Genomic DNA, 14,315 nt, shown 5'->3' on the forward strand with positions numbered 1-14,315 from the left:
TGTGACGAGACCTGTTAGATTAAGGCCAGTGGTATTATGTTGGCTGCTGCTGCTAATATTTAGTAGGGGAGAACGGGGTAATTTGTCACACGGGTTTTGGTATGTAAATATCCAGAATTGGGATAAGAGGTCACCTACATAGTCTTCCTTGGAGTTAGACTGCTGAATTTGAGGTGAGAGGACTGTTTGTGTTTTTCATGTCAAATTGAAAATATTTAGCTCCTCAGTATTTTTCTTCTATGCTTTTACAGAATGGGTTTATAACAAAACACTTGTTACCCATAAACAGTGTGAAGGGTAAACTATAGTTTAGATTGTGGTTAGCAAGCTAATTAGTTGTCAGATGGTTGTTGGCCTTGATGCTAGCAAAAAATTCAAGTTGGGGTTGGTCGTCACATTTTTGGGGGGGTTGGTTGTCACAAGTTATCCAAAGGCTACAGCCAGAAAAGGAACCCAATAACGAAATAAATTGTCAAGCTGTATCCTCACTGACACCCCAGAGAAGGAAAGAATAGAGCAGGAAAAGGCAGCTAGCATGCAAAGGAAAAAAGGGCAACAAAATCAAAATAACCCAGTGCATCCCAAACTAGACAAGCTGCCAAGGCTACAGTAAGTTATATAGGCCTATTTGTCAACTTGACAATGCAATTGCATTTTCAAATTTAGTTCTACTTTCTTTCCTTCTTTTCAAGATTATTCCCATTAAGATAACATTGTGACAAACAACCCCTTGATGGGGTTGATTGTCACAATGTGTAAGGGTGTCTTTGATGATTAATTTCTTCTTTATTACAATAAGATAGAAAAAGTGAGGGGTACACATTTCAAGATAACACTTTAAGCTTTAATGTAATGTAGGAATGACTATCGAAAGATGTTTAGGTGATGAGCAATTCTCAGTAGAGTAAAAAGTGTGCCTACTTACCCCGTTCTCCCCTAATCTTATATTAATTAATTTAAAGATATTCTTTTTTGGCATGTTTATGCTTTTTTATTGATAGTGTAGAGACAGAGTTGAAATCTGGCAGAGAGGGGAGTGACATGCAGAGGACGACCGCGGGCTGGAATCGAACCCGGGTCCGCTGCTGGCCGAGGCCCATGGGGGGGACGCCCTACCAACTGAGCTAAGGGCGCCACCCTATATTAATTAATTTATAAAAACTTATTTTTTACATTTTACAGCTTAAACTCCTTTAATGGCCAGCATCATCTGACATGACACATTTGATTTCTGAGGCAACCTGGGTGGATTTTATCGTGATAAAAAGATAATAACAGGTGGGGTCAGTGATTCGGGAGAACGTTTGTCGCAAAAATCCCTTTTTGTCAAAACACAATCTGCTACTTGTCTGAACTGTGTGTGCAGTCAAAATTAAATCTGGTGTGAATGCATGGCCTAGGCTCTGTAATAAGTCATGTTGCTAGTTACAGTGGTCCCCCTTTGGTCACATACCCTTTTGTTTACATACCAGTTTACAGAGCATCGGCTGTGTATTAACACCATTTTTTTTTATTTTCAGTGCACACACAGTACTGACAGGAAGCGGATCATGAGGAGATACTCCAGAATTGCTGACACCACTGTAAATAAACACCACTAAAAAAAAAGAATAGACACACAACACACATTTGGCTTTTTTTAGGTCCTTTACCTTCATGACATTATCCAGGGTGAATCCAGAGTTCTCCGTCCCCAGTGTAAGCAGAAGCTTGTGGAGCAGCTCAGCCCGACTCTGGGCTGGACGAGAGGGAGAGTTGGATTTAAAGGGCTTCACCAGCTCACTGGGGATTACCTGCAGGCTGCGGACATCCTTCAAAACAGCAATCTCCTAAAAGATACACACACGAGAAAGCAACAATTAGCTGCGTAAAAAAATGTATGTAATGTCATTGTTGACTTACAGGATACACGTTTAAATGAAGAAATGCGTGCGCTGGAAGCCACTAATAAAACAATAAGTATGTGATGCTAGTACAGTGATTTGTCATTCAACACAAAAAAATCTGTGTGAAGCCAGACAAGTCACAACAGAGAAAACAAGAGTACGATTGATGGAAGATGGAGGAAACTTCTTGGAAAAACTTCCGTCAGTTGTTGTGACTTTAACCTCATCAGCTGACTGGAATGTAGGTCGGAAATATGGGACACAGAACATGCATACACACGTGTGCGCGCCCGCACACACACACACAAACACACACACACACACACACACACACACACACAAGCATGTAAATTGTCCTCAATTAACCAAGAGTCATTTAGGCTCTAAATACATCCAGAAGGGCTGGTCGATGATTTCAGAAAGGGTTGGGGCTCATGGCAACGTCATGCACAGCTGTGACCAGAGTTGAACTAATTGAAACAGAAGCTATTGAAGGCTAGTGAAGAAGACATCATTCCTTATTTACCCAACGCACACCAAGTGACCAAATCAATCAATCAATCAATCAATCAATCAATCAATCAATCAATCAATGGCCCAGCCTAGTTCCACTGTCTGCTCTTACCCACCAGTAGAGGTGAAGGAACTGCCCTTCAGTGAGCCTGCACTGATCAAATAACAAACCCCCCAGCCCGCACTAAAGCCTGGAGGCTTACATACGAGTTCACGGATCCTTCGCTATGTATTAACACCTGATTTCCTTTTCAGTGCACACACAGCAAATATAGGTAGTGGATCATATAGACATACTCACTGATTTTGTCAAAAAGTGACTTTTTTTAATGTGTAAAATTCACACACACACTATCTGCACACTCTATGTGATTACTTTTAGTTTAACAGAGTGCACAGATGCAACTGCATGGGAGTTTGTTTTTCTATTTGCATCATAAAGCAGCTTTAAAAATACTTTAAAAAAAGGGGGGAGGGGGGGTTCTTTAAAATAAAATGTGTTGTCAACTCTTCTTGTTCTGGTAAGCACACGGTAACATAATCTCATCAAAGACTGACCTGATGTTAGGTGAAGTAGAGGAAAGTTGGGTTGAGCTTTGCACACACTACACTGTTGTTCACTGTGTCAAAGAGGAACAATCCTATCGTTGTAATAAAAGCATATTCAAATCAGCTCATTGGAATGATCTCACTCAGAATGAACAAAAGCTCCTGTATGAAACTCCAGCCATTAGCTATGTTTACATGCACAGAAGAAACAGGGATATACCAAGATATTATATACAGGTATCACCCTCCATGTGAATACAGTGGTTGAAGAGTGATTTGTTGAGTTTTATATGTAGATATACAGGTGAAACTCGAACAATTAGAATATCGTGCAAAAGTTCATTTATTTCAGTTATTCAACCTAAATTGTGAAACTAATATATTATATAGACTCATTACATTCAAAGTGAGATATCTCAAGCCTTTATTTGTTATAATTGTGATTATTATGGCTTACAGCTTATGAAAACCCCAAATTCAAAATCTCAGAAAATTTGAATATTACATAAAATCAATAAAAAAAGGATTTTAAATACAGAAATGTCGGCCCTCTAGAAAGTATAATCATGCATATGTACTAAGTACTTGGTTTGGACCCCTTTTGCATGAATTATTGCCTAAATGCGGCGTGGCATGGATGCTATCAGCCTGTGGCACTGCTGAAGTGTTATGGAAGCCCAGGTTGCTTTGATAGAGGCCTTCAGCTCGTCTGTATTGTTGGGTCTGGTGTGTCTCATCTGCCTCTTGACAGTACTCCATAGATTATCTATTGGGTTCAAGTCAGGAGAGTTGTCTGGTCAATCAACACAGTAATACCATGGTTAGTCAATCAGTTACTCGTGGTTTTGGCACTGTGGACAGGTGTCAAGTCTTGCTGAAAAAAGTAATTCAGCATCTCCATAAAGCTTGTCAAGAGACAGGAACATGAAGTGCTCTAAAATCTCCTGGTAGACAGCTGTGGTGATTTTGAACTTGATAACACAGTGGACCAACACCATCAGATGACATTGGTGCCTCAAATCATCACTGACTGTTGAAACTTGACAGTGGTATTCAAGCCCCTTGGATTTTGTGCCCCTCCACTCTTCCTCTAGACTGTGGGACCTTGATTTCCAAATTAAACGTAACATTTAATTTGGATCAGTGATGATTTGAGGTATCATGTCATCTGCTGCTGTTAGTCCACTGTGTTATCAAGTCACCACAGCATCTACCAGAAGATTTTAGAGCACTTCATGCTTCTGTCTGTTGACAAGCTTTATGGTGATGACAATTTCCATTTCTAGCTAGACTTGGCACCTGCCCACAGTACCATAAACCACTGGTAACTGGTTGACTGACCATGGTATTACTGTGCATGAATGGCCAGACAACTCTCTTGACCAGGGGCCGTATTCACAAAACATTTTAAGGCTAAGAGTAGGTCCTATCGTGCTGATTTAGGGGTAACTCTCAAAAATAAGGGGCGTTTCACTCCTAATTTTAGGACTCCTAACTTTTTAACATAAGTGTAATTCACAAAGCATTTTAGCGCTAAAACTAGCTCCTAAATCTATGTCCTCGAGAGGACTCCTAAGTCACTAAGAGTAAATCACAGACAATCATTTGATGGCATTTTGGAGAGATTTAATGCTAGTGAGCTTTACAAAAGGTACCTTAATAGCTGTAAGGGTTTAATGATCTTAGTAAAGCTATGTTTAGAAAGTATAGACACATTTATATTTATTATATTTATATAAAAAATTATGTATTAAGTTCCTTTTCCTGCAGTTGCTTTGGGTTTACGATGCACTGAAAGTTACTGTTGGTGTCACGTTTGGGTTTAATTTGTTACTAGAGTAGGCCCATATGTGGCGCTTCCATCTCCTCCATTCCACAGGTCCGCTACTGTATAGTTGCGTGTCTCGCCTTTTTCCTTCCGCATGCACTTTACGATTTCGCCAGTTGTTGTTTCTAAATTGCGAATTTCCTGGTTTGTCGCTGTCTGACTATTGCGGCATAGTCCGCCGTTGAGGGAAATACAGTGAGAGTGCATGGCGTGCAGCTGTTAAATGAGGATATTTTTTCCGATTCAAATCATTGTAACATTTTAAATGAATAGACCTATGTGGCGCTATTGTAGGTTAATTGTGAACGAATGTGTGGGAAACCCTGCAGTATCTTGGTTTCATGTTAAATCAGTGTCACTTGTCATTAATTGTATATAAAAACTCTTCACTTTAATACAGCGACACGATATGGATATCTCCCACAGTGTTTCTATCATAAACTCACTCTTAGCTCTCATTCCCTCTCAGCCAATCACTGTGGGCATAGAAGGTATGAACATGACATCATCCATAGCAACAGGGTCAACACCGCCCTCTATTCTTAGCTTAGGAGTCCCTCCCATTCCTTAGTAAAAGTTGATCTTATCAGCTTTGTGAATAGGTTTTAAGAAATTACTCCTTACTAAGAGCTTTTAGTGCTCCTTAGGAGTACTCTTAGCGCTAAGATAAAATGTTTTGTGAATACGGCCCCAGAACTCCTTAGAGAAACTATGGAGTATTGTCAAGAGGCAGATGATACACACCAGACCCAACAATACAGACAAGCTGAAGGCCACTATCAAAGCAACCTGGGCTTCCATAACAACTCAGCAGTGCCACAGACTGATAGCATCCATGCCACGCCGCATTGAGGCAAGAATTCATGTAAAAGGGGCCCAAACCAAGTACTTAGTACATATGCATGATTATACTTTCCAGAGGGCCAAGATTTCTGTATTTAAAATCCTTTTTTTATTGATTTTATGTACTATTCTAATTTTCTGAGATTTTGAATTTGGGGTTTTTATAAACTCTAACCCATAATAATCACAATTATAACAAATAAAGGCGTCACATATCTCACTGTGCATGTAATGAGTCTATATAAGATATGATTTTCACCTTTAAAGTTGAATTACTGAAATAAATTAACTTTTGCACGATATTCAAATTTTTCGAGTTTCACCTGTATATGCACAGGTACATATCAGGCATGGCATCTCTATTATAGTACTGCTTTACCGAGAAGTTCTGAAACCTAATCGCTTAGGTCAGATATTCAGCCAAAAAAACTAAATAAATGTTGTAATAAAGAGTGCTCCTAGAGGGGAACCTAGATTAACAGGAAACCTATATCATACATTCAAAACACTAAAGCATAACATACCCGGGATCCTGTGATCAGTCATGGTAAATATCTGGCCCTGGATATTAATATATCAATATGTTTTAGACACAGTATTGTCCTTTCCTCTCTGGATGGAAACCCTGATAAAATAACTTGGAAAAGCTATTTCAGAGCCACACAAGTCTTTATACAACTATTTTAGTAAAAGTGAAATAGTGTGTCAAAGACCATTTGTGGCACAAACTTGTGAACTAGTGGGGAGGGTGAAGTGCAGGTCTCTAGTGTATTCAATATACAAGAAGAGTTACCTATACCAGTACAGGAAATCAGACAGAAAACGCCCATTTTTCAGACATTCATTCATCATGTCACCATTTAGATATACCATTTAGCGTTGTTCAAATTACTTTCTTACATTGTTGAAAAATTCCTAACCACAATGACCTTATCTGCAGCATCATCAACCATGGCAAAGTTTCTGTTCTCTGTACCGTTCTCGGACAAGCAGCGAGAAGAAAGTTCGGCCCGGACGATGTGTCGAGAACAAGCTGCGAGAACAGCTGAAAAAGAGCTGAGAGAAGAAAATTATGTAATTTGCTTCTCGCAGCTCTGTCACCAAGAACTTTGTTCTTTCTTCTCGCGGAGTATGTAAAAGGCTTTAGCTTGATAGATTGCTTGAGAATTTTTTTATTGTAATTTTGATTTTTCAAATGTGTTTAGGTTTGCTGTCATGCTGTTCCACCCTTGAGTGTGGACTCCTGCGACAGAGGTTTCCTAAGCCCATTGGTATTTGTAACAAGATGAGAGCCACCCTCTTAGTTTGAGTAGAAATTCAATATTATTTACCGTACCTAATGTGCAAATGGTGGAGGGGCTGCAGGCAAGTGTGTAAAATGATCTAATGTCTTCTCTCTAGATGCTAGGGGAGGCAGAGGGTAGGCTTGTAGGAAAGCAAAGAGGTACTGGAAACCAACCGAGTGGTGCCACTGATGCCAAATAAACAAGTCAGGCGGCCATTTTACTAAGTAAGTACTATTAGGTATGCATTTTTCATCATAACTCCTGAACCAAACATAATAACAATAACTCGTGATGTCTACACCTATGTTTTCATGGTCAGGGATTACAATGATTACAACATCAGTAACAGTTAAGGTTCAATAGCTAAGGGTGAATCCAATGTTTTTGCCAAAATTAAATCCCAGTATCTGAAAACTTCGCTGTGACTTTAATATAAATGTTGCATGAACTTTGCGTAGCATTTTGAGAAGCTTTTAACATGTCAGCCAGTGCAATGTGTATACAGAAACCTGTATGAAGTCTATGGCGGCGGTGCGGAGGCGGCTGGCTGGGTCTCCTGCCCTGGCCAGCAGGCTGGGCCAGGTCTGGTCCAGGCAGTGGGTCACCTCGGCCCGGCCCACACCCGGGAGCAGCTGGCTCAGGAGCAGACGCAGCAGCTTCAAAGAGGCGTGAAACACCTAGAGAGAGAGAGAGAGAGAGAGACAGAGATAGACAGAGAGAGAGAGAGAGCGACAGAGACAGAGACAGAGACAGAGACAGACAGAGACAGAGAGACAGTGACAGAGAGAGAGATAGAGAGACACAGAGAGAGAGAGAGAGACAGTGACAGAGAGAGAGAGAGAGAGAGAGAGAGAGAAAGAGAGAGACATAGAGAGAGACAGTGGACGTTAAGCTCCGAACCAAGAGGACTTTACCAAGAAAAAGCTAGCACCGGGGTGATGTCAATTAGCAGAGAGGCTAGACATGGCAGTGTTTTGTTTGAGTTAGTTAGTTCAAGTATGCAGATGGAAAGTGACAATCGGTAGATGTGAATGAAGGTTGTGTTTTTTGTAAAGTTTTGTTTTCCTTTTGTACAACCAGGCATATCCACCAAGATAGCGAACAGTAGAAAAAGGCCCCAAATGTTTTTTTGTCACAGCTCAATTGAACAACCAGTGCATTATCAAAAATGTATGGAATTGTGTGTTATTCAAGCAAGATCTAGGCTAGAAATGTCCATATAACAAACAGCCTGTGCTACATTCAGACCCAGGATGTGACAACAAGACATGCAGCTTGGGATCAAAAAGTTCCCAGTGAAAAGTGCATTCAACACGAGCTGAACTGAAGCCCATTTGTGACTGGAGCAGCAAATTGACCGGTCGATATCTCAAAGGAACGTTTAGTAATGTCAAAACACCTACCAAAATAAATCACTAGAATTATTGCGGCGCTAGCTTGCATTTTTTTCATCACCATACAAGCTGTGGACGACTTCTAGAGAGGGGTTACAAGGCCATCCTTGTCAAACGTGTTTGTTTAACGGAAGCCAGTTCTGGGAAAAGTGAACTGCGGTTGCATATGACACAGGGGGAACATTGTTAAGAGTGTGCGTGCTTGCGTACGAGAAAAACCACGCAAACGTTTTGTGACAGGAATTCATAAAGACTTGATTTAAAGAAGACTTTGACAGTGACAAAATGAACAACATACAAATAAGGGCTTAACGGCGCTGCTCTACTGACAACAGTGTCTGTTCCAATTAACTTGTGTGCATTGACAACAAGACCAGGTTGTTTTAAAGTGAGTCACTCACAGCTGACACTTGATCCTGGAGGGCTTTCTTGACCAGGAAGATGGCGGCTCGTATCATGTTCCTCAGCTCATCCTTGGGGGGACTGGGTGACAGCTCTGAAAGCCTCTTGAACACAGACAGGAGAGCGTTCTCTCTGCTACACCAGCTTCTGGAATATGCTCCAGCAATCTGGGGAAGTCAAAGAGAAGAGAGGGCGAAAAAAATGTTAGGTGCAGGAAAAAGACATTACTTAAATGGGGATACAGATTTGCCGATCTCTATATATTCACATACTACAAGTCCATATTTTTGCCAATATGAGTTTATAAACATAAACATTTGTTCCCTTAATCTGTGATAACTGCTTACCGATGTTTTTTTATGCTATAAGTGGATTAATGTGTTCAACAACCCTCTTCAGCTCTAGAAACAGTTACGGTACTCTATACTCTAAGCTGATTGCTTTGGACAAATTCCACTCTCAGAAACCCAGTTTTGACCAATAAAAACTAACTGAGAACATAGCTGAGCCAGATACAGTATTTTCTTCAGGATTCTATGGTATCGTAGTTATATGTTTCATCAGTGAAGGGATACAGACAGAATTACCTTGTAACGTATCTGCCAGCTGACATGTAGGCAGAACCAAATGTAGGCAGAAAGGCCTGCTTAAATGGATTGATAATATCTGGCTGTAATACAAAGTACAGGATCTCCTGAAGAGACACTGAACAGCAAAACCCTTTAGATTTAGCTTAGCTAGCCATGGGCTTACCAGGCTTTCTCCATAGACCTCTATTGAAAGGCTGGCCTCTCTTTGGGCCTTGTCTGTTAGGGGTTCTGGCTCTCCGCTCGTCTTAGGACTGTGTGGAGCCATGTGGGTGTCAGGCTGTTCTATGGAGGCCACAGCCCGCTCTTCCCTCTGAAGACCCGGCAATGGCCTCTCATCATAAGGCACACAGGTAACCTGTCAGCACAAGATAACAACATTGCTATTTAAAGCATGGAATATATAATATGAATGTACATTATACAACTTTCAAATCATTAACCCGTTAATACATATGTCGGCCTAAAAAGAACACCCTCTAAATCCTAAGCATTGCTTCAAAACAGCCTCCCCAACCCTGCAGAATGTCAACGTTTCCTAAATTCTTTATTTCCCAGCCTCTGAATGGTAAATGGTCGATGGACTTGACTTATATAGCGCTTTTTAGCCGATTTTCTGGGCACCAAAGCGCTTTACTTTTCTTAGCACATTCACACACACACACATACTCATACACAGATGGCAGTAGCTGCCATGCAAGGCGCTCTCTGAACCATCGCGAGCAATGTGGGGTTCAGTGTCTTGCCCAGGGACACTTGGACATGTGACGGGTAGGCGGGGGATCGAACCTCCGACCCTGCAATCCAGTGGACGACCGCCCTACCCACGTTGCCACAGCCGCCCACTCTGAAGCAGATGGAGCCCATGAAATGAAAACTATTGTAAAGCTTAACCCCTTGGCTTAAACTATAAATCACTGCCTTTGCCCTTAAATCAATTAAGATTTTAAATCCATAAACATCATACAAAATATAAAATATAATTACATGTCTCAGCCTCTGTAGCACATAGGAATATGAAATGAAAAGTATTTGAAAGCTTGAACCCCTGGAGCTTACAATGAATCGTTGCTTTTTGCCCTAAAATTCTAGCCTGGCACCGTCCGCCTACCTACTTCCGCTCAATTTTCATTTCCCTTCAGTCTGGGTCTGTGGTATATTGGCGGGTTTTCTCAGCCAGAGAGAATAGGACCAGGCTACTAAAATTAATTCATAAAATGTGAAACATCAATAAACAATAACAAAATAATTATGAAAAATAAGTAAATGTATATCTGTAGATCACTGCATTTCCCTATTAACAATACAAAAAAATCAATAAAAACAACAAAAAAGCTAAAGAATGAAAACAACCTTTTATGTGTATTAAAAACTATGACATCATCCAGAGCAAGATAAGTCTCCGGTCTAAATGGGTTAAATTATACTTATATGTACCGCTTGTGTATTTCATATCACATATAATAAAACATGTCCGCTAGATCGCCCAGTCCAAGGGCTCAAACAAGACTGAGCTGCACTTTCAAGCCTGAAAAGGATGCTATCCTTTCAAACATGACTCCCCTCTTTACCCCTTGTTCTTTTCATTAACTAATGATTAATTAACTGAATAGAATTTGAATCCATCAGTAACACCATGATTGACAATGAATGTTTAACCTCCTCTACACAACAAACCCAAGCCCCATCCAGTCAGCACTTTCTCCTGTGCTCCGGTGCCAACGGGCAGCCTGCTGCCATTAGAAGGCCCAAAGCCCTGCCTTGAGGGCCAGGTTGGCAGCCGCTGGAGTCAGCCAACTGTGGCACACTTTTAATTAAATAGTGAAACCCTAACCTGCAGCGGGGCCAGTCTATGTAGGTGACGAGTAAAACATAAAGGCCCCTGCTGGTCATAATCTCCCCTATGTGCTCCCATGTTCCAACACTACAGAGGGCTTAATGCAGGGGACGTATTCCTGAAGAGATACAGTGGGCTACATTAGTTTTACAAGAAAACAGGGATCCAAGCAAACATAAAGGAGCTACAAAAGGTGATTTTGACAACAAACATTCTCCAGAATGGATGACTGCACCTTTAAGGAGACAACACAGTTTATCATCAGTGACAATCCCTAAAGTCAACAAATACGTATTGAACATGCTGTTCCTGATGTCTGCAGGAGCTAGACATGCTTCACAGGCTGGATGTGTTGCTAAAGTGCTACTTACATCTATCTTGGGTACAGCGGCAGTGTTGCACGGTGTGTCTGGTTGACCACTCAGTTTGGGTGTAACAGTTCCCACGTCTGACAGTTGGTTCTGAGGAGCGTTGGTTTTGTTCTCCATCCTAAATGCATCCGTGGACGGGAGGGGCTTAGCGGGGACCGAGCGTTGAGCTGGAGAAGGCTGAAGGGATGGAGCATTCTGGGCCGGTGATGAATCTGCTGAATCCCTCGTGATCTGGTGAGACGTTAGATGGATGGAATAAATATTATTTAGTTCAGCAGGGTAACCCAAGGGATCTCCGAGTTAAATTGAACTGTTCTTGATGAAGTGTTCTTGAGATATTGCGTTCATGAGGCCACAGTGACCTTGACCTTTGACGTACTTAACCCAAAAGCCAATCAGTTCATCCTATATACGTGTGCAAAAGTTTGAAGAAGATCTCTCAAAGCGTTCATGAGATATTGGGCTTCACAAGAATGGACCGGACAGATGGACAAACAAGCGTAAAACAGACCCTGCGTTACAATACCCGTACTTCCCTACTATTTATTATGCCAGAAAAAGATTTAGGATGTCCCAATACATGCACGTAATTGTAGTATGCTGAAAATACATAAATGCCCCACTACTCCAATAGCATTTTGAAGTATTCGTCTTTATTCTTGACATTTCTTGACATAATTTAAAAAAAATCTTCCTTATCTGATTTTTTTTCTCTCCTGTGGCCCTAAAACTCTTCTGTACTTTAGTATGTAGTGTAGTAAAAAGAAAGAGTATGTGATTTGGAATGCAGGGATAATGTCTGGGGACTGACCATTGTCATGTCCAGTAGGTTGTGGACCTCCAGCTGCTGGTAGACACTCTTCCTGTAGTCCTCCATCAGCTCCTTCTTCTTCTTGGCCAGGTCGTAGTCTTCTTGTTCTATGGCACAGCGCTTCTCCACATCATACCTGGCCAAACGCTCGCCCACCTGGAGGGAGAGGTAAAGACAGCCTTGTAGTGACACAGTGAGCATACGCTGCATGTTCAAACAAGTAGACATGGGAGGTGGACGAGACTGCTCATGGCCTCTGCTGTTAGTAAAATCTCTAGTTTTCAACCAAGCTCTGCTAACAGTTTCAGGGATTTTTTTTCCTAATGTGCACAAGGTGAGAGTAAAGCTCCTGCATTTTAATGTACTGCCCATAAAAAACAGGAATCATTATGTTAACATTGGGTAAGACAGAGTTTCTATCTAATTTGTGCTTGTTCTTTACCTTGTGTTTTCTTTGAAGGTTTTTTTTCCAGTTTAAATCTTTGATCTTTGATGTGTATTGGTAATAATAACAATGCATTACTAAAAAGAGGTCCAACATTGTGAGCAGTCAGATGATCAGAAAGGTTGTAAACAACCCCTCCAAATTTATTTTGAAATAAAAACAGTAAATGTAAACAGTAAAACTATTACCCATTCTGCGAGGTGTAACCATCCATCACAGTATACAGGATGATTTATATAGCGCTTTTCTCGCACTCAAATCGCTTGTACAGGTATCCAGCTATAATTCATCCACACACAGTCATACCGGTGGTGGTAAGCTACGATAGTAGCCACAGCTGCCCGGGGGCAGACTGACAGAAGCGTGGCTGCCATTCACACGAGGCAAGGTGGGTGAAGTCAAGTGTCTTGCCCAAGGACACAACAACCATGACACAGGTGGCAGGGTGGGAACCAAACCGCCACCCTCTGATCATTGGCCGACCCGCTCTACCACCTGAGCCACGGTATTCCCGGTTCAACTACAACATGTGCTACTTTCTGTAATTGTGCAAAATATGAATAATTCAACATTTTACTTGAGCTCACTACTTTACGTTAAGCCTCCAAAGAAAGAGACTTAAATAACCTGGCTAAACCACCAGATAGTTTGCAACATCATTGTACTGCATGTCACTGTCTACGGCTTTTGGTTTGTACATAAGCCAATTTAATCAATAGCCAAAAACTAAGCAAATAGGACCTAAATTGTAATTAAACAGAACTATCATTAAACCTACCCACAGCTGCTTTTGGGGACTGACTTGGAATAGGCAAGGATGGTTCTGCCCTGCATATTATATTAAAGAGCCCTTGTGCCACATAACCAACCGGTAAGTGTGCCATATGGTGAATCATTAAGATTTACTGGCTGGAAATTTGACAACAGCTTCCAGTAAGTCGGACACGTCATTTCTCAGTGAGGAAATGCCATTAAGCTGAATTCAGTTGCTAACTAGGCTCCAAGCGACACAGTTAACGCCTTGTGATTCTTTACTGTTTTAGACAAAACTGAGCGGTAGAATAAATATGTCAGCAATTTATATCATAGAATATACTCTACAGTAAGTAGTCCTTTCCACTTCCTAAAAATCTTAAGCGGGCCAAATAAAGTGTAACATGAACACCTTCCGTCTATCCTGTCTTCTCTCCATCGCGTGTTTTTTTTTTTACATATCATGTAACGACAATAACCAGCCTCTGACATGCTGAAGGTGACGAGGACAAGGGATTTTCAGCATGACTACCTTGGCCAACTGCTTTGTCCACAATTGCTAATACGCCGAAGCTAACACGGGGCGCTAGTGTGCATGTGTGTTATCTGGTTACAGAATGGCTTGCGGGTATGGGAGTGGGACAGACACTACCATTACCACAGCTGTTGAGCGTATTAAGAATTCATGGTCAGCATGGTAACGCTGTATACAAAGGAGGTCAGTGACAGGAATCTGAACAATGTTTAACAACTACTGTTACAAACAGTGGTGAAATGACACAGTAAAAAAAAAAGGAAAGAAGCCTCAAA

General features: G+C 41.2%; 1 protein-coding gene across 1 annotated transcript in view; it reads right to left on the reverse strand.

Moving 5' to 3' along the window:
* The window catches only part of cep104 (centrosomal protein 104), a 52,752-nt gene that overhangs the window by 31,998 nt on the left and 6,439 nt on the right, over positions 1–14,315 (reverse strand). The window contains exons 8-13 of the mRNA XM_080030835.1: positions 12,308–12,463; positions 11,497–11,727; positions 9,455–9,646; positions 8,701–8,868; positions 7,415–7,582; positions 1,653–1,829 (exon numbers count right to left, since the gene is read on the reverse strand). Of these exons, the coding sequence (XP_079886961.1) occupies positions 1,653–1,829; positions 7,415–7,582; positions 8,701–8,868; positions 9,455–9,646; positions 11,497–11,727; positions 12,308–12,463 (1,092 nt within the window). The remainder of the gene's footprint in view (positions 1–1,652; positions 1,830–7,414; positions 7,583–8,700; positions 8,869–9,454; positions 9,647–11,496; positions 11,728–12,307; positions 12,464–14,315) is intronic.

The sequence above is a fragment of the Ammodytes marinus genome, assembly GCF_949987685.1.
Source record: "Ammodytes marinus genome assembly, chromosome: 7".
Taxonomy (NCBI): Eukaryota; Metazoa; Chordata; class Actinopteri; order Uranoscopiformes; family Ammodytidae; genus Ammodytes; species Ammodytes marinus.